Source organism: Triticum aestivum, chromosome 7B (genome assembly GCF_018294505.1).
Source record: "Triticum aestivum cultivar Chinese Spring chromosome 7B, IWGSC CS RefSeq v2.1, whole genome shotgun sequence".
Lineage (NCBI taxonomy): Eukaryota > Viridiplantae > Streptophyta > Magnoliopsida > Poales > Poaceae > Triticum > Triticum aestivum.
This window is the reverse complement of record NC_057813.1, coordinates 5,317,260-5,342,681: the sequence shown is the minus strand read 5'-3', so window position 1 is coordinate 5,342,681 and position 25,422 is coordinate 5,317,260. Positions and strand designations below refer to the sequence as shown.

At 49.3% G+C, this 25,422-nt stretch overlaps 1 protein-coding gene across 1 annotated transcript; it reads right to left on the bottom strand.

Moving 5' to 3' along the window:
* Positions 1 to 22,530: 22,530 nt before the first annotated feature.
* Positions 22,531 to 23,664, bottom strand: LOC123162377 (uncharacterized). Its single transcript, XM_044580164.1, has 2 exons — positions 23,379 to 23,664; positions 22,531 to 22,745 (listed from the first exon to the last, which is right to left on the bottom strand). The coding sequence occupies exons 1-2, from the start codon at positions 23,652 to 23,654 to the stop codon at positions 22,674 to 22,676; spliced, it is 348 nt and encodes a 115-aa protein (XP_044436099.1). The 5' UTR covers positions 23,655 to 23,664; the 3' UTR covers positions 22,531 to 22,673.
* Positions 23,665 to 25,422: the final 1,758 nt, after the last annotated feature.

Here is a 25,422-nt window from a genome sequence, read left to right as displayed (position 1 = left end):
AGGATCCCGTCGAACAAGAGCGTTTTAAATGCAGGCTTATGGCCACGGCAAACAGCCTCAAGAAAAAGCAGCAACAACTTAGAGCTGATCAGGATCTGCTAGCCGACAGATGGACTGAAGTCCTTGCGGCCGAAGAGCATGAGCTCGAACGCCCCTCCAAAAGCTACCCCAAACGCAAGTTGCTCCCCCTATTAGAGGAGGAGGCATGTAAACCTGCATCACCAGAGCACAATACGGCTGACCGGCCACCTCGTGGCCGCGATAGAGAGGCCTCTAGGCCCTCCACTAGAACCGTACCCCAGCATCGCTCGAAAAACACAAGGCCACAGGGGAATGCTCCGGACTTGCGAGATATATTGGAGGATAAGGCAACACAATCAAGATATATCTAGGGATCGCGTGGGCGCCCCATGATACGTGACGACAACCGTCGCGCCGGACACAGTAAGTCCGGCCGGGCCAAGCACAATAGAAAAAGCTCGTCGGAGCTTCGTCGCGACATAGCCCAATACAGAGGCGCCGCACACCCACTATGCTTCACAGATGAAGTAATGGATCATCAAATCCCCGAAGGGTTTAATCCCGTGAATATTGAATCCTATGATGGCACAACAGACCCCGCGGTTTGGATCGAAGACTATCTCCTTCATATCCACATGGTCCGCAGTGACGATCTTCACGCCATCAAATACCTCCCACTCAAGCTTAAAGGACCAGCTCGGCATTGGCTTAACAGCTTGCCAGCAGAATCAATTGGATGTTGGGAGGACCTGGAAGCTGCATTCCTTGATAACTTCCAGGGCACGTATGTGCGACCACCAGACGCTGACGACCTAAGCCAGATAATTCAGCAGCCAGATGAATCGGCTAGACAATTCTGGACACGGTTCTTAACTAAGAAAAATCAAATCATCGACTGTCCGGATGCGTAGGCCCTCGCGGCCTTCAAACATAACATCCGCGACGAGTGGCTTGCCCGGCACCTGGGACAGGAAAAGCCGAAATCCATGGCAGCCCTCACATCACTCATGACCCGCTTTTGCGCAGGAGAGGACAGCTGGCTAGCCCGCAGCAACAACCTCAGCAAAAATTTTGGCAGTCCGGATACCAAGGACCGCAATGGCAGGTCGCGTCGCAACAGGAACAAACGCCGCATTAACGACGACAATAATGAGGATACGACAGTCAACGCCGGATTCAGAGGCTCCAAACCCGGTCAGCGGAAGAAGCCATTCAAAAGAACTACTACAGGTCCGTCCAATTTGGACCGAATACTCGATCGCTCGTGCCAGATACACGGCACCCCCGAAAAGCCAGCCAACCACACCAACAGGGACTGTTGGGTATTCAAGCAGGCAGGCAAGCTAATTGCCGAAAACAATGGCAAGGGGCTGCATAGCGATGACGAAGAAGAGACCCGACCGCCGAACAATAGAGGAAGGGTTTTCCCCCACAAGTGCAGACGGTGAATATGATATACGCAACCCACATACCCAAGAGGGAGCGGAAGCGTGCACTCAGGGATGTATACCCGATGGAGCCAGTCGCCTCAAAGTTCAACCCATGGTCCTCCTGCCCGATCACTTTTGATCGAAGGGACCACCCCACCAGCATCCGCCACGGCGGATTCGCTGCATTGGTTTTAGACCCAATCATCGATGGATTTCACCTCACCAGAGTCCTGATGGACGGCGGCAGCAGCCTGAACCTGCTTTATCAGGACACAATGCGCAAGATGGGCATAGATCCCTCAAGGATTAAACCCACAAAGACGACCTTCAAAGGTGTCATACCAGGTGTAGAGGCCAATTGTACGGGCTCAGTCACACTGGAAGTGGTCTTCGGATCCCCGGATAACTTCCGAAGCAAGGAGTTAATCTTCGACATAGTTCCGTTCCGCAACGGCTAACCGCGTTTGCAAAGTTCAACGCGGTGCCGCACTATGCATACCTCAAGCTCAAGATGCCAGGCCCTCGAGGAGTCGTCACGGTCAACGGAAACACCGAACGCTCCCTCCGAACGGAGGAACATACAGCGGCTCTCGCGGCAGAAGTACAATGCAGCCTCTTAAGGCAATTCTCGAGTCCGGCCGTTAAGTGACCGGACACGGCCAAACGCGCCCGGAGTAACCTACAACAAGACCACCTGGCACGTTCCGAGCACGCGTAGCAATGCGGCCCCAAGCCCAGCCCTCGCAAGATTGCAAGACTGGTCCTTCGCGTACATCATTACGCTCTGGAGATACCATGGGCATAGGGGAAGGGGCACGACCACGACAGGCCTAGAATGCGGCTCAACCACATCAGGGGCTCCCAGGTGTGTCATTTCTTTTTTTCCTTTTTCTTTCTCACCCACAGGACTCCGTTCACCAGAGGCCCTGTCCGGCGGTAGACCGGCCGAACTCACGATGCAACAGCTAGGGAAGGAGAAAGGCTACGACGAATATCCAGGTGGTCTCCATTATGAGCACTAAATTTATTTTATACACCATCCCGCAGCCTACCCCTGGAGGGGGACACGTTTAATAGTCCCATCTCTTGCTTATCGCTCTATTTGTATCGTCCTGCATTCATGGCAGTATTTCTTGAATAAACAATGCAGCACCTTTTTGCTTTTAATTGCATTTCTTTCTTATACATATGTTTATTTATGGCATGCCGCATCCGTACACTTTGGTACGGCTAAATACACCAGGGGCTTAAGTTCCCCACGTTATGGTGTGATAAGTCCGAACACTTTCACAAGTGCGGCACCCCGAACTTATAGCATTATATGCATCGGCTCCGAATCATGTCTTGGGTCAATAGTTGGGTTTGCCCGGCTCCCATGTTTTGGTACCTTACGTTCCGTTCTATCGGCTAAGGTAGCACTGGGAGAACCACTGCGATTGCGCCCCGGTTGAGCTGGGCGAGCGCCTCAGTGGAGAAAGCTAAAACTGACCGACATGATGAGGCGAGAGCCGGTCGCTGTTCGAGAGGTTTTTTCGAGTCCCTAAAGACTTGTGCCGCTTAGAGCGAGGAACCGGCTTTGTCCTGCCCAGGCGTGGATAGCGCCCCGAACTCGGCCTTCCGATCACTAGGGGCTTCGCCGAAATTTAAAATTATAGAATTCTATGGCTAAGTGAGAGTGTTCAAGCATTATAAGTCCGGTTGCCTAGTTCGTTGTGTTGAGCGCCTCCCTAGATGGACCCAAATATGGGAACAAGAGTGCTCAAATTTATTTCGAACACCCCAGCACTCGCGGCATGGGGGCTGAAGCCGACGACTTGCCATCTCTCAGATTTGATAAACATCCGCACAGAAGGTAATATTTTAAATCAACAAGTGTTGCTTAGCGCATATGAACAAAGTTTTCAGCGCACAGGATAATAAAATGCGAGTCTACTCAAATATTACATTATTGGAGCACTCACCCACAATAGTGCGGGCACCCTTCAGGACACTCTTGTAATACATCTCGGGCGTGCGATACTCCTTGCCCGGCGGTGGCGCGTCCGTCACAAGCTTCTCAGCATCCATCTTTCCCCAGTGCACCTTAGCACGGGCAAGGGCCCGACGGGCACCTTCAATACAGGCGGATCTCTTGATGACCTCAACCCATGGACAAGCATCCACCAGCCGCCGCACCAGACCGAAGTAGCTCCCAGGCATGGCCTCATCGGGCCAAAGCCGAACTATGAGGCCCTTCATGGCCTGTTCGGCCATCCTATGGAGCTTGACCAGCTGCTTCAGCTGGTCGCTAAGGGGCACCGAATGTCCGGCCTCAGCATACTGAGACCAGAAGACCTTCTCCGTCGAGCTCCCCTCCTCGGCCCTGTAGAAAGCGGCAGCATCGGACACGCTGCGGGGCAGATCTGTGAACGCTCCTGGAGAGCTCCGGATTCGGGTAAGTAACAGGTAATTCACATTCACATGCTTGCTTTGCATGAAAAATGCCTTACCCGCCGCTATTTTCTTCAACGCCTCGTGTTGGAAATATGCCCTAGAGGCAATAATAAAAGTGTTATTATTATATTTCTTTGTTCATGATAATAGTCTTTTATTCATGCTATAACTGTATTATCCGGAAATCGTAATACACGTGTGAATACATAGACCACAATATGTCCCTAGTGAGCCTCTAGTTGACTAGCTCGTTGTGATCAACAGATAGTCATGGTTTCCTGGCTATGGACATTGGATGTCGTTGATAACGGGATCACATCATTAGGAGAATGATGTGATGGACAAGACCCAATCCTAAGCCTAGCATAGAGATCGTGTAGTTCGTATGCTAAAGCTTTTCTAATGTCAAGTATCTTTTCCTTAGACCATGAGATTGTGCAACTCCCGGATACCGTAGGAGTGCTTTGGGTGTACCAAACGTCACAACGTAACTGGGTGGCTATAAAAGTGCACTACAGGTATCTCCGAAAGTGTCTGTTGGGTTGGCACGAATCGAAACTGGGATTTGTCACTTCGTGTAAGCGGAGAGGTATCTCTAGGCCCACTCGGTAGGACATCATCATAATGTGCACAATGTGACCAAGGGGTTGATCACGGTATGATGTGTTACGGAACGAGTAAAGAGACTTGCCGGTAACGAGATTGAACAAGGTATCGGTATACCGACGATCGAATCTCGGGAAAGTACAATACCGCTAGACAAAGGGAATTGAATACGGGATCGATTGAGTCCTTGACATCGTGGTTCATCCGATGAGATCATCGTGGAACATGTGGGAGCCAACATGGGTATCCAGATCCCGCTGTTGGTTATTGACCGGAGAACGTCTCGGTCATGTCTACATGTCTCCCGAACCCGTAGGGTCTACACACTTAAGGTTCGATGACGCTAGGGTTATAAAGGAAGTTTGTATGTGGTTACCGAATGTTGTTCGAAGTCCTGGATGAGATCCCGGACGTCACGAGGAGTTCCGGAATGGTCCGGAGGTAAAGATTTATATATGGGAAGTCCTGTTTTGGTCACCGGAAAAGTTTCGGGGTTTATCGGTAATGTACCGGGACCACCGGAGGGGTCCGGGGGTCCACCGGGGGGGCCATGGGCCCCAGAGGCATACATGGGCCAAGTATGAGAAGGCACCAGCCCCTAGGTGGGCTAGGGCGCCTCCCACCATGGCCCATGCGCCTAGAAGGGGAGAGGGGGAAAACCCTAAGGGCAGATGGGCCCTAAGGCCCATACTCCCTGCGCCTCCCTCTCCTCCCCCCTTGTGGCCGCCACCCATAGATGGGTTTGGGGCTGCCGCCCCCTAGGGGTGGGAACCCTAGATGGGGGCGCACCCTCCTCCCTCTCCCCTATATATAGTGAGGCATGGGGCTACCCATAACACGCGATTCGATCTCTGCCTGTTGGTGCAGCCCTCCCTCTCTTTCTCCTCATATCCCGTGGTGCTTGGCGAAGCCCTGCAGGATAGCCACACTCCTCCATCACCACCACGCCGTTGTGCTGCTGCTGGATGGAGTCTTCCTCAACCTCTCCCTCTCTCCTTGCTGGATCAAGGCGTGGGAGACGTCACCGGGCTGTACGTGTGTTGAACGCGGAGGTGCCGTCCGTTCGGCACTAGGATCTTCGGTGATTTGAATCACGACGAGTACGACTCCTTCAACCCCGTTCTCTTGAACACTTCCGCTTAGTGATCTACAAGGGTATGTAGATGCACTCTCCTTCCCCTCGTTGCTGGTTTCTCCATAGATAGATCTTGGTGACACGTAGGAAAATTTTGAATTTCTGCTACGTTCCCCAACAGTGGCATCATGAGCTAGGTCTATTGCGTAGATTCTTTGCACGAGTAAAACACAAAGTAGTTGTGGGCGTTGATTTTGTTCAATATGCTTACCGTTACTAGTCCAATCTTGTTTCGACGGTATTGTGGGATGAAGCGGCCCGGACCGACCTTACACGTACTCTTACGTGAGACAGGTTCCACCGACTGACATGCACTTGGTGCATAAGGTGGCTAGCGGGTGCCAGTCTCTCCCACTTTCGTCGGAACGGATTCGATGAAAAGGGTCCTTATGAAGGGTAAATAGCAATTGGCATATCACGTTGTGGTTTTGCGTAGGTAAGAAACGTTCTTGCTAGAAACCCATAGCAGCCACGTAAAACATGCAAACAACAATTAGAGGACGTCTAACTTGTTTTTGCAGGGTATGCTTTGTGATGTGATATGGCCAAGAAGAATGTGATGAATGATATGTGATATATGAGATTGATCATGTTCTTGTAATAGGATTCATGACTTGCATGTCGATGAGTATGACAACCGGCAGGAGCCATAGGAGTTGTCTTAAATTTATTGTATGACCCGCGTGTCATTGAACAACGCCATGTAATTACTTTACTTTATTGCTAACCGGTAGCCATAGTAGTAGAAGTAATAGTTGGCGAGACAACTTCATGAAGACACGATGATGGAGATCATGATGATGGAGATCATGGTGTCATGCCGGTGACGATGATGATCATGGAGCCCCGAAGATGGAGATCAAAAGGAGCAAAATGATATTGGCCATATCATGTCACTATTTGATTGCATGTGATGTTTATCATGTTTATGCATCTTGTTTACTTAGAACGACGGTAGTAAATAAGATGATCCCTTACAACAATTTCAAGAAGTGTTCTCCCCTAACTATGCACCGTTGCTACAGTTCGTCGCTTCTAAGCACCACATGATGATCGGTTGTGATGGATTCTTACGTTCACATACAACGGGTGTAATACAGATTTACACACGCGAAACACTTAGGGTTAACTTGACGAGCCTAGCATGTACAGACATGGCCTCGGAACACGGAGACCGAAAGGTCGAGCATGAGTCGTATAGTAGATACGATCAACATGAAGATGTTCACCGATGATCACTAGTCCGTCTCACGTGATGATCGGACACGGCCTAGTTGACTCGGATCATGTGATCACTTAGATGACCAGAGGGATGTCTATCTAAGTGGGAGTTCATAAGATGAACTTAATTATCCTGAACATAGTCAAAAGACCTTTTGCAAATTATGTCGTAAGCTCGCGTTGTAGTTCCACTGTTTAGATATGTTCCTAGAGAAAATATAGTTGAAAGTTGATAGTAGCGATTATGCGATCAGTAGAAAGCTTATGTCCTTACTGCACCGCTCAGTGTGCTGAACCCCAAACGTCGTCTGTGGATGTTGCGAACATCAGACATACACATTTTGATAATTACGTGATAGTTCAGTTAAATGGCTTAAGTAGAGGCACCAAAGACGTTTTTCGAAACATCGCGGAACATATGAGATGTTTCGAGGGCTGAAATTAGGATTTCAGGCTCGTGCCCACGTCAAGAGGTATAAGACCTCCGATGATTTTCTTAGCCTGCAAAGTAAGGAGAAAAGCTCAATCGTTGAGCTTGTGCTCAGATTGTCTGAGTGCAACAATCACTTGAATCGAGTGGGAGTTGATCTTCCAGAAGAGATAGTGATGTTTCTCCAAAGTCATTGCCACCAAGCTGCTAGAGCTTCGTGATGAACTATAACATATCAAGGATAGAGATGATGATCCTTGAGGTATTCGCGTTGTTTGACATCGCGAAAGTAGAAATCAAGAAGGAGCATCAATTGTTGATGGTTGGTGAAACCACTAGTTTCAAGAAGGGCAAGGGCAAGAAGGGATACTTCATGAAACGGCAAATCAGCTGCTGCTCTAGTGATGAAACCCAAGGTTGAACCCAAACCCAAGACTAAGTGCTTCTGTAATAAGGGGAACGGCCATTGGAGCAGAATTACCCTAGATACTTGGTAGATGAGAAGGCTGGCAAGGTCGATAGAAGTATATTGGATATACATTATGTTAATGTGTACTTTACTAGTACTCCTAGTAGCACCAGGGTATTAAGGTACCGGTGCGGTTGCTAAGTGTTAGTAACTCGAAATAAAAGAGCTACGGAATAAACGGAGACTAGCTAAAGGTGAGCTGAAGATATGTGTTGGAAGTGTTTCCAAGTTTGATGTGATCAAACATCGCACGCTCCCTCTACCATCAAGATTAGTATTAAACCTGAATAAGTGCTCTTGCACCTAAAGGAATGGTTTATTGAATCTCGATCGTAGGGATACACATTTTCATGCCAAAAGATATAAGATAGTAATGATAGTACCACTTACTTGTGGCACTGCCATGTAAGTCATAATGGTATAAAACGCATGAAGAAGCTCCATGTTGATGGATCTTTGGACTCACTCGTTTTTGAAAAGTTTGAGACATGCGAACCATGTCTATTGGTGTATACGCATGAAGAAACTCCATGCAGATGGATCGTTTGGACTCACTTGATTTTGAATCACTTGAGATATGCAAATCATACCACATGGGCAAGATGACTGAAAAGCCTCGTTTTCAGTAAGATGGAACAAGATAGCAACTTGTTGGAAGTAACACATTTTGATGTGTGCAGTCCAATGAGTGCTGAGGCATGCAGTGAATATCGTTATGTTCTTACTTCACAGATGATTCGAGTAGATGTTGAGAATATTTACTTGATGAAACACAAGTCTGAATTATTGAATGGTTCAAGTAATTTCAGAGTGAAGTAGAAGATCATTGTGACAAGAGGATAAAATGTCTATGATATGATCATAAAGATGAATATCTGAGTTACGAGTTTTGGCACACAATTAAGACATTGTGGAAATTGTTTCGCAATTAATACCGCCTGGAACACCATAGTGTGATGGTGTGTCCGAACATCATAATTGCACCCTATTGGATATGGTGCGTACCATGATGTCTATTATCGAATTACCACTATTGTTCATGGGTTAGGCATTAGAGACAACCACATTCACTTTAAATAGGGCACCACGTAATTCCATTGAGATGACACCGTATTAATTATGGTTTAGAGAAACCTAAGTTGTCATTTCTTAAAAGTTTGGGGCTGCGACGCTTATATGAAAAAGTTTCAGGTTGATAAGCTCGAACCCAAAGCGGATAAATGCATCTTCATAGGACACCCAAAACAGTTGGGTATACCTCCTAATTCAGATCCGAAAGCAATAGGGATTGTTTCTTGAATCGGGTCCTTTCTCGAGGAAAAGTTTGTCTCGAAAAGTTGAGTGGGAGGATGGTGGAGACTTGATGAGGTTATTGAACCGTCACTTCAACTAGTGTGTAGCAGGGCACAGGAAGTTATTCCTATGGCACCTACACCAATTGAAGTAGAAGCTTATGATAGTGATCATGAAACTTCGGATCAAGTCAGTACCGTACCTCGTAGGGTGACAAGGATGCGTACTACTTTAGAGTGGTACGGTGATCCTGTCTTGAAGGTCATGTTGCTAGACAACAATGAACCTATGAGCTATGAAGAAGCGATGGTGGGCCCATATTCCGACAAATGGTTAGAAACCATGAAATCCGAGATAGGATCCATGTATCAGAACAAAGCATGGACTTTGGTGGACTTGCCCGATGATCGGCAAGCCATTGAGATAAATGGATTTTTAAGAAGAAGACGAACGTGGACGGTAATGTCACCGTCCATGAAGCTCGACTTGTGGCGAAGAGTTTTTCACAAGTTCAAGGAGTTGACTACGATGAGATTTTCTCATCCGTAGCGATGCGTAAAGTCCGACAGAATCACGTTAGCACAAGCTGCATTTATGAAATCTGGCAGATGGATGTCAAAACGAGTTTCCTTACCAATCGTAAGGAAAGGTTGTATGCGATACAATCAGAAAGGTTTTGTCGATCCTAAGGATGCTAAAAGGTATGCTGGCTCCAGCGATCCTTCTAAGGACTGGAGTAAGCATCTCGGAGTTGGAATGTATGCTTTGATGATCAAAGATTTTTGGGTCTATACAAAGTTTATGAGAAACTTGTATTTCCAAAGAAGTGAGTGGGAGCACTATAGAATTTCTGATGAGTATATGTTGTTGACATATTGATGATCAGAAATGATGTAGATTTTCTAGAAAGCATATAGGGTTATTTGAAAGATGTTTTTCAATAGAAAACCTGGATTAAGCTACTTGAACATTGAGCATCAAGATCTATAAGGATAGATCAAAACGCTTAATAGTACTTTCAAAATGAGCACATACCATGACATGATCTTGAAGGTGTTCAAGATGGATCAGTCAAAGAAGGAGTTCTTGCCTGAGTTGTAAGGTATGAAGTTAAGACTTAAAGCTCGACCACGGCAGAATAGAGAGAAAGGACGAAGGTCGTCCCCTATGCTTAAGACATAGGCTCTTCAGTATGCTATGATGTGTACCACACCTGAAGTGTGCCTTGCCATGAGTCAGTCAAGGGGTACAAGAGTGATCCATGAATGGATCACAAGACAGCGGTCATAGTTATCCTTAGTAACTAGTGGACTAAGGAATTTTCTCGATTATGGAGGTGGTAAAAGAGTTCGTCATAAAGGGTTACGTCGATGCAAGCTTAACACCTATCCAGATAGCTCTGAGTAGAGATACCGGATACGTATAATGGAGCAACAATTTAGAATAGCTCCAAGTAGAACAGTTATTTGGAATAGCTCCAAATAGAACGTGGCAGCTACATCTAGGAGATGACATAGAGATTTGTAAAGCACACACGGATCTGAAAGGTTCAGACCCGTTGACTAAAAACCTCTCTCACAAGCAACATGATCAAACCTTGAACTCATTGAGTGTTAATCACATAGTGATGTGAACTAGACTACTGACTCTAGTAAACTCTTGGGTGTTAGTCACATAGGGATGTGACCTTGAGTGTTAATCACATATCGATGTGAACTAGATTATTGACTCTAGTGCAAGTGGGAGACTGTTGGAAATATGCCCTAGAGGCAATAATAAAAGTGTTATTATTATATTTCTTTGTTCATGATAATAGTCTTTTATTCATGCTATAACTGTATTATCCGGAAATCGTAATACACGTGTGAATACATAGACCACAATATGTCCCTAGTGAGCCTCTAGTTGACTAGCTCGTTGTGATCAACAGATAGTCATGGTTTCCTGGCTATGGACATTGGATGTCGTTGATAATGGGATCACATCATTAGGAGAATGATGTGATGGACAAGACCCAATCCTAAGCCTAGCATAGAGATCGTGTAGTTCGTATGCTAAAGCTTTTCTAATGTCAAGTATCTTTTCCTTAGACCATGAGATTGTGCAACTCCCGGATACCGTAGGAGTGCTTTGGGTGTACCAAACGTCACAACGTAACTGGGTGGCTATAAAGGTGCACTACAGGTATCTCCGAAAGTGTCTGTTGGGTTGGCACGAATCGAGACTGGGATTTGTCACTCCGTGTAAGTGGAGAGGTATCTCTGGGCCCACTCGGTAGGACATCATCATAATGTGCACAATGTGACCAAGGGGTTGATCACGGGATGATGTGTTACGGAACGAGTAAAGAGACTTGCCGGTAACGAGATTGAACAAGGTATCGGTATACCGACGATCGAATCTCGGGCAAGTACAATACCGCTAGACAAAGGGAATTGAATACGGGATCGATTGAGTCCTTGACATCGTGGTTCATCCGATGAGATCATCGTGGAACATGTGGGAGCCAACATGGGTATCCAGATCCCGCTGTTGGTTATTGACCGGAGAACGTCTCGGTCATGTCTACATGTCTCCCGAACCCGTAGGGTCTACACACTTAAGGTTCGATGATGCTAGGGTTATAAAGGAAGTTTGTATGTGGTTACCGAATGTTGTTCGGAGTCCCGGATGAGATCCCGGACGTCACGAGGAGTTCCGGAATGGTCCGGAGGTAAAGATTTATACATGGGAAGTCCTGTTTTGGTCACCGGAAAAGATTCGGGGTTTATCGGTAATGTACCGGGACCACCGGGGGGGCCATGGGCCCCAGAGGCATACATGGGCCAAGTATGAGAAGGCACCAGCCCCTAGGTGGGCTAGGGCGCCTCCCACCATGGCCCATGCGCCTAGAAGGGGAGAGGGGGCAAACCCTAAGGGCAGATGGGCCCTAAGGCCCATACTCCCTGCGCCTCCCTCTCCTCCCCCCTTGTGGCCGCCACCCATAGATGGGTTTGGGGCTGCCGCCCCCTAGGGGTGGGAACCCTAGATGGGGGCGCACCCTCCTCCCTCTCCCCTATATATAGTGAGGCATGGGGCTGCCCATAACACGCAATTCAATCTCTGCCTGTTGGTGCAGCCCTCCCTCTCTTTCTTCTCATATCCCGTGGTGCTTGGCGAAGCCCTGCAGGATAGCCACACTCCTCCATCACCACCACGCCGTTGTGCTGCTGCTGGATGGAGTCTTCCTCAACCTCTCCCTCTCTCCTTGCTGGATCAAGGCGTGGGAGACGTCACCGGGCTGTACGTGTGTTGAACGCGGAGGTGCCGTCCGTTCGGCACTAGGATCTCCGGTGATTTGAATCACGACGAGTACGACTCCTTCAACCCTGTTCTCTTGAACGCTTCCGCTTAGCGATCTACAAGGGTATGTAGATGCACTCTCCTTCCCCTCGTTGCTGGTTTCTCCATAGATAGATCTTGGTGACACGTAGGAAAATTTTGAATTTCTGCTACGTTCCCCAACACCTCGATCTCCTGAATGGCCTTGTGGGCTTCGGCCTTAGCGGCTTTGGCATTCTCAAGGGCCGATGCAAGCTCGGACCCTCGAGTCTTCGAGTCGCGCTCCAAACGCTCATGCTTTTCCATGAGAGCCTGGAGCTCTTGCTGTACCTCCGCCACCCGCGCCTCATGCTTCTCTTGCCCAGCACGCTCCACGGCCGCATTACGTTCGGCCACGGACACCGCCTCCTTCAAGGTCGCCACCTCGTTCGTGGCCCCTGAAGTACCCACGTTATCCTTGTCATTTATATTGCAACCAAATCCTTTTCTGTAAGGTACAACTTTAATAAGGTGTTACTCACCTTCCTTGTCCTCGAGCTGCTTCTTGGCACGGCCGAGCTCGTTCTCGGACCGCTCGAGGCTTTGCTTCAAAGGATTGACCTCCGCAGTCAGTGCGGCAGAGGTCAGCAGCGCAGCCTGCAATCCCATATTGACATATTTATTAAGTCTCCTGCGTATATCTTTTTAGATCCTTAGTCCGTCTTTTCTTTCCGAACACCGAACCGAGCATCAGGGGCTACTGTCTATGCGGTACTATTTTACATATATTAATATTCTTACCTCAAAGCCTGATAGAAGGCTGCTGCAGGCTTTGGTCAGCCTGCTTTTGGCAAGCTGGACCTTCTGAATCACCGCACTCATGACAGTGCGGTGCTCCTCCTTGATGGAAGCGCCGTTGAGCGCCTCTAGCAAGTTATCCGGCGCCTCCAGTTGGACGGAGGCCGCCGGCGCCACGGTCTTGCCCTTCTTACGAAGGGGCCGCCCGCCGGACTCCGGAACCACTGCAGGTTCCGGTGCGGAGTCCGGCACGAAGTCCGGGAGGTCGCCCTGTGGCAGCTCCGGGTCCTCCTCCTCCGGGTGGGTCCCTCTCTGGGATCCCACCTCGGCATCATCAGCGTCACGGGGAGAGGAGGCGGTTGGAAGTGAAGTACTGTTCACATCCGACGAGCCCAAGGACCCGCTCGATGAAGCGGGAAGATCGTCCTTGGGCGGACTGCAGGGTTGTATGCGGCGTTAGAAAGACACCAAGTGGCAAAAAGAAAAATCATGAAGTCATTCGGGAGTCCGGATACTTACGATCTCGCCAGGGGATTGGCCCTTGGAGGCCAATCCTCGTCGTCGTCACCGGCGTTGGCGGAACAGTCCGGGGGAAGAGTCCTTCCCTTCTTGGACCCTTCGGCCTCCCTCGCTGGGGAGGCCTTCCTTTTCTTCCCTCCCCCCACTGGGGGAGAGGCCTTTTTCTTCTCCTCCTCGTCCTCGGGGGAGGAGTCTGCCTCGGAGTCATCAGACACCTGAAAACGGGAACTCTTTCGAGTGCCCGTGGCCTCCTTCTTGGCCTTCTTCTCCGGCACCACATGGGGTGCCGGAACCAGCAGCCTCGCTAAACGGGCATCCACTGGGTCTTCTGGCAAGGGGGCCGGACAGTTAGTCTGCTCGGCCTTCTCCAGCCAGTCCTGTCAAAGGAGAGGGAGTTTAGATCCCGCATGGAGTCAAACTATGAAAAACAAGTGTCCCGTAAAGGGTAGAATCGCTTACCTCACTAGCCTGGCGCTGCGAGCGGAATCCACGATCTTCGGTAGCGGATGCGGGAGCTTCGGCGCCCTTAAACAACACCTTCCAAGCATCTTCGTACCTAGTGTCGAAGAGCCCGCTCAAGGTTCGATGCTGAGCCGGATCGAACTCCCACAATTTGAAGGCCCGTTGTTGGCACGGGAGGATCCGGCGGATGAGCATGACCTGGACTACGTTGACAAGCTTGAGCTTCTTGTCCACCAGCTTCTGGATGCAGGCTTGGAGTCCGGTCAGCTCCTCCGAATCGCCCCAAGTCAGGCCACTCTCTTTCCAAGAGGTGAGCCGTGTGGGGATGCCAGATCTGAATTCGGGGGCTGCTGCCCATTTAGGGTCACGCGGCTCGGTGATGTAGAACCACCCCGATTGCCACCCCTTGATGGTTTCCACGAAGGCTCCCTCGAGCTAAGTGACGTTGGGTATCCTGCCCACCATGGCGCCTTCGCACTCCGCTTGACTCCCCTTCACAACCTTTGGCTTGACATTGAAGGTCTTGAGCCACAAGCCGAAGTGGGGCTGGATGCAGAGGAAGGCCTCGCACACGACGATAAACGCCGAGATGTTGAGGATAAAATTCGGGGCCAGATCATGGAAATCCAGGCCGTAGTAGAACATGAGCCCCCGGACAAAGGGGTGAAGTGGGAAGCCCAGTCCGCGGAGGAAATGGGTAAGGAATACTACCCTCTCATGGGGCCTAGGGGTGGGGATGGGCTGCCCCTCGTCGGGGAGCCGGTGCGCGATGTCGCTGGACAGATATCCGGCGCCGCGCAGCTTCTTGATGTGCCCTTCCGTAACGGAGGAGGCCATCCACTTGCCTCCCGCTCCGGACATAGTTGGAGGAGGTTGAGGTGAGATGTGCAAACTTGGGCGCTGGAGCTCGAGTGCGCGGAGATGGATAAGCAAAGGAGGAAGAAGACGTAGGTAAAAAGGTGGATCCTTATCCCCTTATATATGGGCGGACGAAACTATGCGTCCCCATCGGCCTGGTAAAACTCGCTTTTCTCCCAAGCGCCGCAATCAATGGCGCGGTTGGGTTACCCACGTCCGTATTGATGAGAATCCCGGAATAAGGGGAACACGATCTCTGCTTCGACAAGACGTGCCAGGGAAACCGCTTCGCTACACACGCTGAGGCGGTATAATAAAAACGATTCAAGTAAAGGCTTGGTTGTGGTGTGACATCACGCCACGAAATACGTCAGCAGATTGAACTTGTGTAAATATTATTCTCTATACGGTGGAATGTGGAATTTATTTTGCAGAGTCGGACACTATCCCAGTGTTCACAATCTTCTACAAACTATTCGGAGAAGGAACCCGCCTTGCAATGCGAAGACAATATGCGCGCCGGACTCGTCGTCATTGAAGCCTGGTTCAGGGGCTAGTGAGGGAGTCCTGGACTAGGGGGTGTCCGGATAGCCGAACTATCATCATTGGCCGGACTCCAAGACTATGAAGATACAAGATTGAAGACTTCGTCCCGTGTCCGGATGGGACTTTCCTTGGCGTGGAAGGCAAGCTTGGCGATACGGATCTGTAGATCTCCTACCATTGTAACCGACTCTGTGTAACCCTAGCCCTCTCCGGTGTCTATATAAACCGGATGGTTTTAGTCCGTAGGACACAACAACAATAACAACAATCATACCATAGGCTAGCTTCTAGGGTTTAGCCTCCTTGATCTCGTGGTAGATCTACTCTTGTAATACCCACATCATCAATATCAATCAAGCAGGACGTAGGATTTTACCTCCATTAAGAGGGCCCGAACTTGGGTAAAACATCGTGTCCCTTGTCTCCTATTACCATCCACCTAGACACACAGTTCGGGACCCCCTACCCGACATCCGCCGGTTTTGACACCGACAGCGGCCCTTCACCGCCGCCGTTCGCGCGACGGCCCACCCGTCGATCTACGCCGGTCGTCACCGCCCTGCTCCGACCGGGACTCCTGCATCACCCCGACCCGGCGGCCTCGCGCCATGCGGCGGCCAATCATAGCCGCCCTGCCGCCCGCCGCCGTCGGCTTCATCTCGAACTCCGCCGCCACCACGCCTCCACCGAGCGGCGTCCCCGACCTCGCGCGCGATCGGCTTCATCACCCGCTTGCCGCCGCGATCCGCCTCATCTACGCCGCGCAACCGACCTAGCCCGTCGGTTACGCGCGCCTCCGCAGGTCCCTGAAGATCGTCCCAGAGTTCAGCGCGTCCCTCCACCGATCGAGCAACGGGCTGCCGCTGCATCGCCTCGTCGGGCCGCAGCGCGGCCGCCCCGTGGTTCTTCTCCCGGCTGCACCACCCCGCGTCACCGCTGCGTCGCCCCTTTGGGCCGTAGTGTCGCGGCCCGCGGTCCACCGCCGCCCTGAGGCCGTCCGCTCCTGGTCGTCCCCGTGGCCGCACCGACCCTCGCGCCGCCGCTGCGTCGCCCCGTCGGGTCGTAGCGAGCGTGGCACGCGGTCCACGCAGCCGTCCCGAGGCCGTCACCGCGGTTGCACCGACACGCACTCCTCCATCGCGCCGCCCCTTCGGGTTGTTGCGCCGCGGCCCGCGGTCTCTGCCGCCGCCCCGAGGTGTTACCGCCGTCGCCCCGACCTGCCTGCCGCCGCTGCGTCGCCCCTTCAGGCCGTAGCGTCATGGCCCACGGTCCACTCCGCCGTCGCCACGCGTCTACCTCCCGTGGTATGCGCCGCGTCGTCTCCCTTGGCGCGGGAATGCCACTGTCCGTGCCGGTCTTCGTCACGTTGTCAGGGTTTTCCGCCTACTTCGAGCACCGCCGCCGCGCTCCTAATCAAGCCGCCGCCGTCGTCAGGACGCTGTCGCCGCTACCCCGTAGCCGCCGCAGCCGCCCGTCCACCTCCTTCGTCTTCATCCATCACCAGCCCGTCGTCAGCGTCACCGTCATCTACCCCGACCACTTCGTCTACTCCGACCATCGTTGGTGACATTGGCCCCGCGCCGATGGATGCCGCAACCGTCGTCGAGTTCTTCTCTGCTGGCCCTCCGACTTCTTCGACATGGCGTACAGCTCGTGCAGGTCCTAGTCTCCGCATGCCTGGTGCTGGCAACACCGCCGCATGCCTTCGTCCACGACGTATCCCCGGGCCTGGCAAGCCTGGTGCGGCGCTTCACCAACTTCGTCTTCGTCCGTCTACGCATGCCCGGTGCTGGCAACACCGGTGCGTGTCTTCATCTACGATGTGTCCCTGAGCTTGGCAAACCCGCCGCGACGCGTCGTCAACAACATCTCCTCTCCGGCGCACCACTACTTCGACACCACTGCGCCCATGCTAACTCGGCGCCCCCTTGCGCCCGCGGCTCCACGGCGACTTCCTCGACACCGGCCACCCCGCCTCGACATCGACCACGACATTCTTCGCACGGCTACCTCGACCACGGCTCCACCACACACGCTCTCGGCTACATCGACAAACAGCACAAAGGGCTACCGCCTGCTTGAGCAACCTCGTCGGTTTCCACTCCAGTCACGACTTCTGCGATGCGTCGACCGTTACGACTGTGGGGGGTTTCCGTCGGCTTGCCTTCGGATTCTTTTCCAGTCTCACCGTCTGCGTCGCTACCGTTGTGACTGCGGGGGGATATTGCGTATAAGATTATTAGGAAGTTTAGGGTAGACTAGGATTTGGTCCTGCCTTGTCTTGTACTCCAAGTTGGTCTTTGTACTCCTATATATATGCCCACGAGGCTCAAGCAATACATCAACTATTCCATCAAATCCCTCACTCCCTTGTAACACCACCCATGCGAGATGCGACGACAGCACGGAGGGAGGAAACACCAAATCTAATCCGAAACCTCCGGTCCCGGGCCCGACTGAGAACTGGAGATAGACATGGACATGGATGTGGATTTCGTCGTTGGCATTGCGCGTGCCACGCACTATCTATCCAGCTCCAGCTGACTTGACCAGCAGGAGAAGCAGCTACGTAGTACGAAGCACTAGTGCCTAACTAAATTTGCAATCCAGTTGATGCCAACTGCTCCTGCGTACGTGCACAACTACCTTCCAATCGTAGGCCAGAAACACGCACGTTGTGGTTGTGGATACGATCGTGCCGCTGGGCGCTAGCTAGCTAGCTTTCGTGGACGGACAGCAGTACCACACCATGCATGGGCTTCTCCGGGAGAGCTAGGGGAACATTGTATGGTGGTGGTGGGTGCCTCTCCGGAGTGGATGGATGTGGATCGCAGACGCGGCGTCAGGTCTCGGCGTCGCGGCACAGTGCTGGCTGGGTCCTTTTTCCCTTTTCTTTGCGGGTGCATGCATTGCAGGACGAGGATGGCAGCTTCCAGCGGCCAACCATGGGCCACGTAGAGGTATATCCTTCCTTTTTCTCCTTTGGATGGAACGGACACCAACACCATGACCATGCATCGTCACCTTTACTTTTGCTCGGGAGCGCGGGTGGAACCGTGGTGGTGGCGGGCAAGGCAAAGCGTGTGCTCGCACGCACGCACGCACGTTACTCTTTTGGACCATCTCCTTGCCGTTTAAAGACAACAGGTGCAACTAAGCATGCATGAAGGTGGATCCACCGTATATGTTGGGGAATGTCTGATTTTGATTACCTATAGCCATTTTGGCCGCATTGCATCTGTCGATCGCTCGAGCCTCTGGCTGTGCTAATGCAATCTCTATTACACTTCATTTAGTAGCCCACAAAACCTCATATGTACTCCTCAGATGCAATTTGCAGTTGTTCGGTTACAAGCAAAACATGCATGCGCCAAGCTTTTTCTTTGTGTGGTGAGGCTACCACACAGTGATAGGCACAACAACAATGAACATATTTTAAGCGACTTTAACACATATATATTAGACAACGGTCTCGCAAGTCATGCATAATAGTATCACTAGTACAAATGCCCGTGCGTTGCACCGGGCAAAAAAATGAAATTTAACCTGCTTCACGTGCCATTATGCAACATTTTTATAATCTAATTTTTGCAACCATCAGAAATGTGGTTACACTGAGTATTTCTTTTTGTACGATGAAATTTGGACTCAGAAATAAGGCTACATGTGCACTGATCTTCTAAGACTGCTCTGCGGCAATGAACTGCACTTGTTGAAAGTCAGAGAAGAAACCAACGCCAGTCACCACAAAACTATGGGGGTGATCATGGAAGCCACCCCCCAACCAAATCTTTGGAATATAATCCAGCCTAACAGCATCATCATGAAAGTTGCAAAGTTGCGGTAGAGAAATCACCCATGAAAGATGAGTGCTCGTTTGGACTGGGGAACTGCCAAAATGAATAAGGAACCATGAAAAGGTTAAAGGAGTACAAGGAAAGAAGAAAAGAAAAAAGCCAGGAAAAATTACTTGTGCCTTGAGCTTCGATTTCCATCTGACTTACACAAAATTGATTCTAATGCCATATGCAACAAGTAAGGTAGCAAGGTCCCTCACATATTTTGAAGAGATCAGAACTTTCATACTCTCTTTCATGCTAAGCTTAGGTTTGTTCTGTTGAAACAATGGCTATATTCACAACTGTGGTGATCTGAAAATGATTTAATCAAATCAACTTGAGCACAAAGGGCTATCATTTGATAAGAAAGCTGACCAAAGATAAACTCAAAATTCCATATGGCAGGCACAATAATGACATGGACAAATAAAGGCATCACAAAGGTATCTCAAGGAATTAGAACTGAAAGGTAAGGCTTGCGGCCAGTGACCGGAAGTAGAATATGCTTAACTTGGGACAGAGCATTAATCGCTAAAGCACTTCCAGATTCATTCACTTCAGCCCTCACTGGTTACAAAGCAAAGGCAAACAAATATCAAACAGTGGTCTCAGCTCAACCATCCATCGTACCTCTTCAAACATAATCAGAAGTAAGGATGTTCTTTGCGAGTTTGATTACGAATCACCACAAATTTCCCTGCTAAGAACAAAGTAAAGCATGGTGAACAATTCACTAACTTCGCTGCAGCAAAGGAAGGCCAATACATTGTCAGAAGCGCAACTACACTTGGTCAGACACACAATCATTCAAACATCACATGAAAATATCAGCATCAGCAACCTGAAACCACTGCACCTTGCTCCAAGTCAAAGCGAAGTAACTAATCTTCAGTACACGTAGTGACAGCACAAAGAGACGACCAAGCAATCGGCGTACAAATCTCAAGAAGACTTCAAGTCAGAGGCCGCCACCCGCGCGCCTCCGCGGGGAGCCCGGCCGGGGCCAGTGGACCATGGCCATTGGCACCACCATCTGGGAGGAGCAGCGCTGGTGGCCGGTAGCACTGCCCCCGCGGTGCGTTCCGAGGGCCACGGCTGCGCCGTGGGCGCCGCCTCAGTTGCGGGCTGGTGCGCTTTAGAACGCCGCCTTGCCGGCCATGTGCCATCGCCTCGCGGAGCGTCTTGGCCAAAAATATGAAACCTAATGCAATGCCCTGTTTAAAACTTTTTCTAAAGTAAAAATATTTCAAAAAAATAGACATCACAATTTTCCATATGTATCACACACTAATGTTTAGACTTTGTAGTTTTTTCTATGAAGATTGATCACATATTCAATACCAGTTGGTGAAATAGGAACATATAGTTCTGCATTTCCACTCTACACAATGTCATTTCTCCAAAAACGGATCCATTTTTAGATATTTGTCTTATTTCTGAACTTCAAATTGCTCATTGTTTGAAGTATTCAACAGTCTGTACACAGTCAGGGCAAGATTGGACAGATGATGCTAAAACTGCAAGGGTAAGAAGATGGACCAGACACCAGATTAGTGGACAACCATGGGATGACCTCATAATTCAGAAGGGAGTCAGACTAATACATGATCAGTCAACCTTAAATTCAGCATTCAAGGTAGTAGCAATACCATGATACTACGGATACGCTGATAGCAGAGCATGGTGTCCGTACCAAGTGGAACCAAACTTGTAGGCAAGTAAACCTAACACCATATCATAATATGAGCATGGTGTCTTTTACACTGTTATATTGTTCTGTCTACTTGGGCTGGCCCAACAGATGCTTACAAAGATGTTGGATAAAATAAATAAAAAATGCTGGATGAAAGCTAGATGCAAATGAGGTTATACATCATCAACAATTCACTGCTATAGTTTATTTAGATTCACGGACATGCTGTTTTTATATGTTCACTGGCAGAATCTACGGGACTATATATGCTAATATCTGTGCAACTGTCTCTTCAAATTGCTAGCCTGCAGGTTGACATGATCAACAAAACATTCCTAGAGGTACAGATCAGCAATGCAGTAGCAATCTAATCAAGTTTGTGTCTAGCCCGTGGCGCCAACGACACCTCCCGTGCCACTGCCGGCCTTAGAAATACCAAAGAATTATCACCCGACAACTATTGTATGCTTGATTTTTATTGCTTATAGCAAAATAAGGCCAAATTTAAATAACACTAATTTTACTATTTTCTATGTTCTTTGACGACTCTTGGTGATGATCTAGATTGTGTCTAACAAATCAAAGTAATTTACTTCACTCTGTTTTGCAAGTTTCAGTTTCTATAGCATGGCTTGCATGTGCCAAGGCAACATAGAGTAGTCATGAATGTATTACCAATCATATCATTATTAGTAATGATCTTTGTATGAATTAATATAGACATCTACCTTACTGATACACTCAACATAAGCCACTTGGTCCAATGTTATTTGGTTGATCATCCCATTTTACATAATCCAATCGAAGAACTGAATTTTATGGGCACAACTGTACTACGTGCGAAGAATTGTACATAAGCAGATTTGGTAAATGAATACAGAGGCATGCTCTCCATGAAAAGCAGGATCAAAATAATGCCCCCCCCCCCCTAATCAATATATATTGTTGTACTTGGTATAGTGAATTTTGGGGACATCAATGGCTGGTTTCAACATAGATATGTGCAAGATTTTCACCTGAAAATAACAATGGATTTCTGTATATGTCCATCAGAGTGCATCATCTCCAATAATTATCCAACAGACTGCTACAAAGATTTACTTGTCCATATGATGGCTCTAGTCAGATATATATTCAGACGTCATACCAGTCGACGCAATATATGTACTCCGAAACTAAGCCTGGTGTTTGTACTGTTTATTAGCTTACAGATGTTCTCACGTACTCACAAGTATCTATACTAGATTGTGGTAGTGGGCAGTAGCAGCGGGTTGTGGGAAACTTGTTTCATCAATGCGAATGCGCACTCCTTGTTCCAGCTCTGAGGTTGGTGTAGACACAATTCCTGACAGAAAAAAATCATGAAAATGTGTTAGACACACAACTGTTCATGTCCTACAGAGCACGTCAACATATTGCCAATTGGTGGATGAATACAAAGGTACAAACTGCATGCATATTAAGAATGACATACATTATGGATACTATGGCAACAGCCAATACTTTGTCGCCTCCCACTACAGGCTCCCTTGCAACGTTGGGCATGACACCATATATTCTGTAACCGTAGAACTGAAGACACCGGTGCCCCCTTTAACGATTTCCACTGCAACCAACACTTCACCATCCCAGACCAAGCAGCAAAGGCTCATGTTGTTTCCGCACAGATCTTAGTAAAACATGAAAGCGATTCTGAAAAGATATAAGGACAAAAGAGTTTTGAATATAAACGCTAGCCAGATAGATAAAACGCCATGTGCATCTACAAATTTGTATGGAGACTTGGATAGGCAATGCATCGTCTTTACCTCTAATAAAAAGCATGTAGAGATCAGTACATGTTTACTTAGTAAAATTATAGGCCCTTTAAGCATGTCTTCTCTGTAATAATTACACTAAAAGCTATAAATTTGTAAGGGCTCTCTTGCTGGCAGGAAGACTTCTATGAGAAGCCATTGATCAGGACTGAATTATTCAACATCCTCACCTAAAGATTTTTCATCATTCCCATGGCATAAATCATGTAGTTCAATCCATCTCCTTTTATTACTCAATGGCCGTTAGGTAGTATACATCATCTTCATCCCCTATCTAACCAGCCTGAAAGTTTACTACTGGAACACCATGATACAGACATAGAGCCTCGTAATCTTAGCACAGAGCCGACGGTTGCGACATGTAAGTTGCGACGGCATCTCCGACCACTGCACGTTGATAGCCTGCTCATACTTGACCTTGCTTCTCGATCACACATGTAAGGAGCGGCCATTTGCAAATTCAGCATGACGTGGTGAAGCAATTTGAAGAAGGAAGTAGTGTGCGTACGCATCTGAAGATGGTGGTGGCGTCGGGGCTGATCTCAAGGTGGGCGGTGATGGAGCGGCAGAAGATGTGGCTTGGGCTGGGCCTTGGCTTGATGCCGGGACGGCTGGGGCGGCGGCCCATCCGAGTGCTGCAAGCCAGCGGGATGAGCGTCGTCCTCGTGCAGACGCGGGCAGGGACAGACAGCGCCGACGCTGTTGGTCGAGCGGGGCGGTGCTCCAGTGGCGAGGATGGCGGGGCCCGGTCGGATCCGGCCGGATCTGGACGGGACGGATCCATTTCCGGCGGATTTGGCGTGCAGGCGGCCGGATCCGGCGAGATTGAGGGCTGGTGGCGCCATGGCCCTCCTGGAGGTCCCTGTTCAGCGAGAAAGAGAGATAGAGGTGAGAGGAGATCGAGAGGAAGGAGGAGAGGGGCGAGGCGGCGGAGCGGCCGGAGCTCCGGCGGCGGGGCGCGGCGGAGGTGTGGGGTCGCCGGCAAGGCGGGTTGCGGGGGCGAGGGGGGCTCCGGCAGGATGGAGCTGCGAGAGGCGGAGCGGTCTGGTTCGGGCTGGGTTTCCAGGGTTATTTTTGTAAAAGTGAAACGTTATATAGAGACCCACTAAAACAGGGACTGCGGGTTAATTTCTTACAAACTGAGGGACTTTTATGAAAAATTGCTAACGACGACGGACGACAGAAACCCAATTTTCTTTATTATTAGGTAAAGATAAAGATAAAGAGGTAAAGATAAAGATAAAGATAGGGACAACCACCCGTGAACAAACATGATAGTAGAACAGAAACGGACACAAAATAGTTTAGGACCGACAAACAGACATTAATCTCTGATCATTGAAGGGCTGGGTCGTGCTTAGGCTGGTCATAGTGGGAGTAACATAGGTAGTAACATAGATGCCACATAAGCAAAATTAATGATGTGGCAAGTAGTTAATGAGGAGAGAGGCAAATAGAGTAACATAATATGTTACTATCACATAGCGGTTTCCAATGCATAATGAGTCTAGAAAGTAATAAATGAAGGCAACTATGTTACCACACCTATGACACTACCCACTATGAAGGTAATAACATAGACTAGTAACATATGTATGTTACTAGTCTAAGTTACTCTCCACTATGACCAGCCTTATCGCACTTGACCGCCACCTCAAAGTCGGAAAGGTCGAACACAATCGCATTGGAAGTCATGTAAGTCGCAACCTTAAAGGTGAGCATGTAGCCAATCTTTATCTGGTGAGCGATGGCAATCCTCCCGTTGACATCTCGAACCTTTACCCACCAGTTGTGTAGCCGATTTTTATCCTAATGACAATCTTCGGAGGGATGGTGGTCATGTGCTTACGAAAACCATTAGAGATCAAAAGTAACGCCAATACATGTGTTAAAATTATCTTCCATACGGTTGGACCTACGCTCTCGTGGAAATTACCGACATTCGTCAGCCTTCCTCGATGCCTCTTTGAGGCGCTGCCCTCTTCTATATCCTTGCCCTTGGAGCGCTGCAATGACTATGACATGGGTGCACGGTGTTCAGTGTACGGCCCGTTGGGAAACATAATATAAAAAAAATCGATATACGATCACCCAAAAACAGTATGAAGATTCATAGAAGGTTTGGATCACGATCGTTATCGACTCCGGGGTGCAGTGAAAGTAGATGAGTCGGTGTACATCGTACTTAGAGTCCCCCCGTACCATAGATGAACAATCCAGTGAACCATCTCTTGGACGAAAGACCAAAAGCACGACCTCCCTACTAGGATGCAAGCGTACATTTTCATGATCCGAAAGCGCTTCACCGTCAGAGCTAATCGTCGCCGAAGAATTAGAGGAAGAGATTAGAACCACACTGGACTTCTAATTATGAGGTTTAGAGGAACTAGGTCTAAATCTAATTATTACATCAATTAGAATTAGAACTAGATGAACTAAAGAAGGCTTCAAAACGTGTGTGTCCAAAGGGCAAAATACACTAGTATATATAGATTAAACACGGGAGGAGAGGTGGCCACCAAGGAGGGAAAGTCCCTCCTTGGTGCGGTAGC

Bases quoted from the DNA above. Each gene is read 5' to 3' on its own strand.
- LOC123162377 (XM_044580164.1), bottom strand. From the start codon at position 23,654: ATGGATCCGTCCCGTCCAGATCCGGCCGGATCCGACCGGGCCCCGCCA. The intron at 22,746-23,378 runs GTACGCACACTA...ATATCTTTTCAG, and splicing joins CCACCACCATCTTCAGATGC to AATCGCTTTCATGTTTTACT.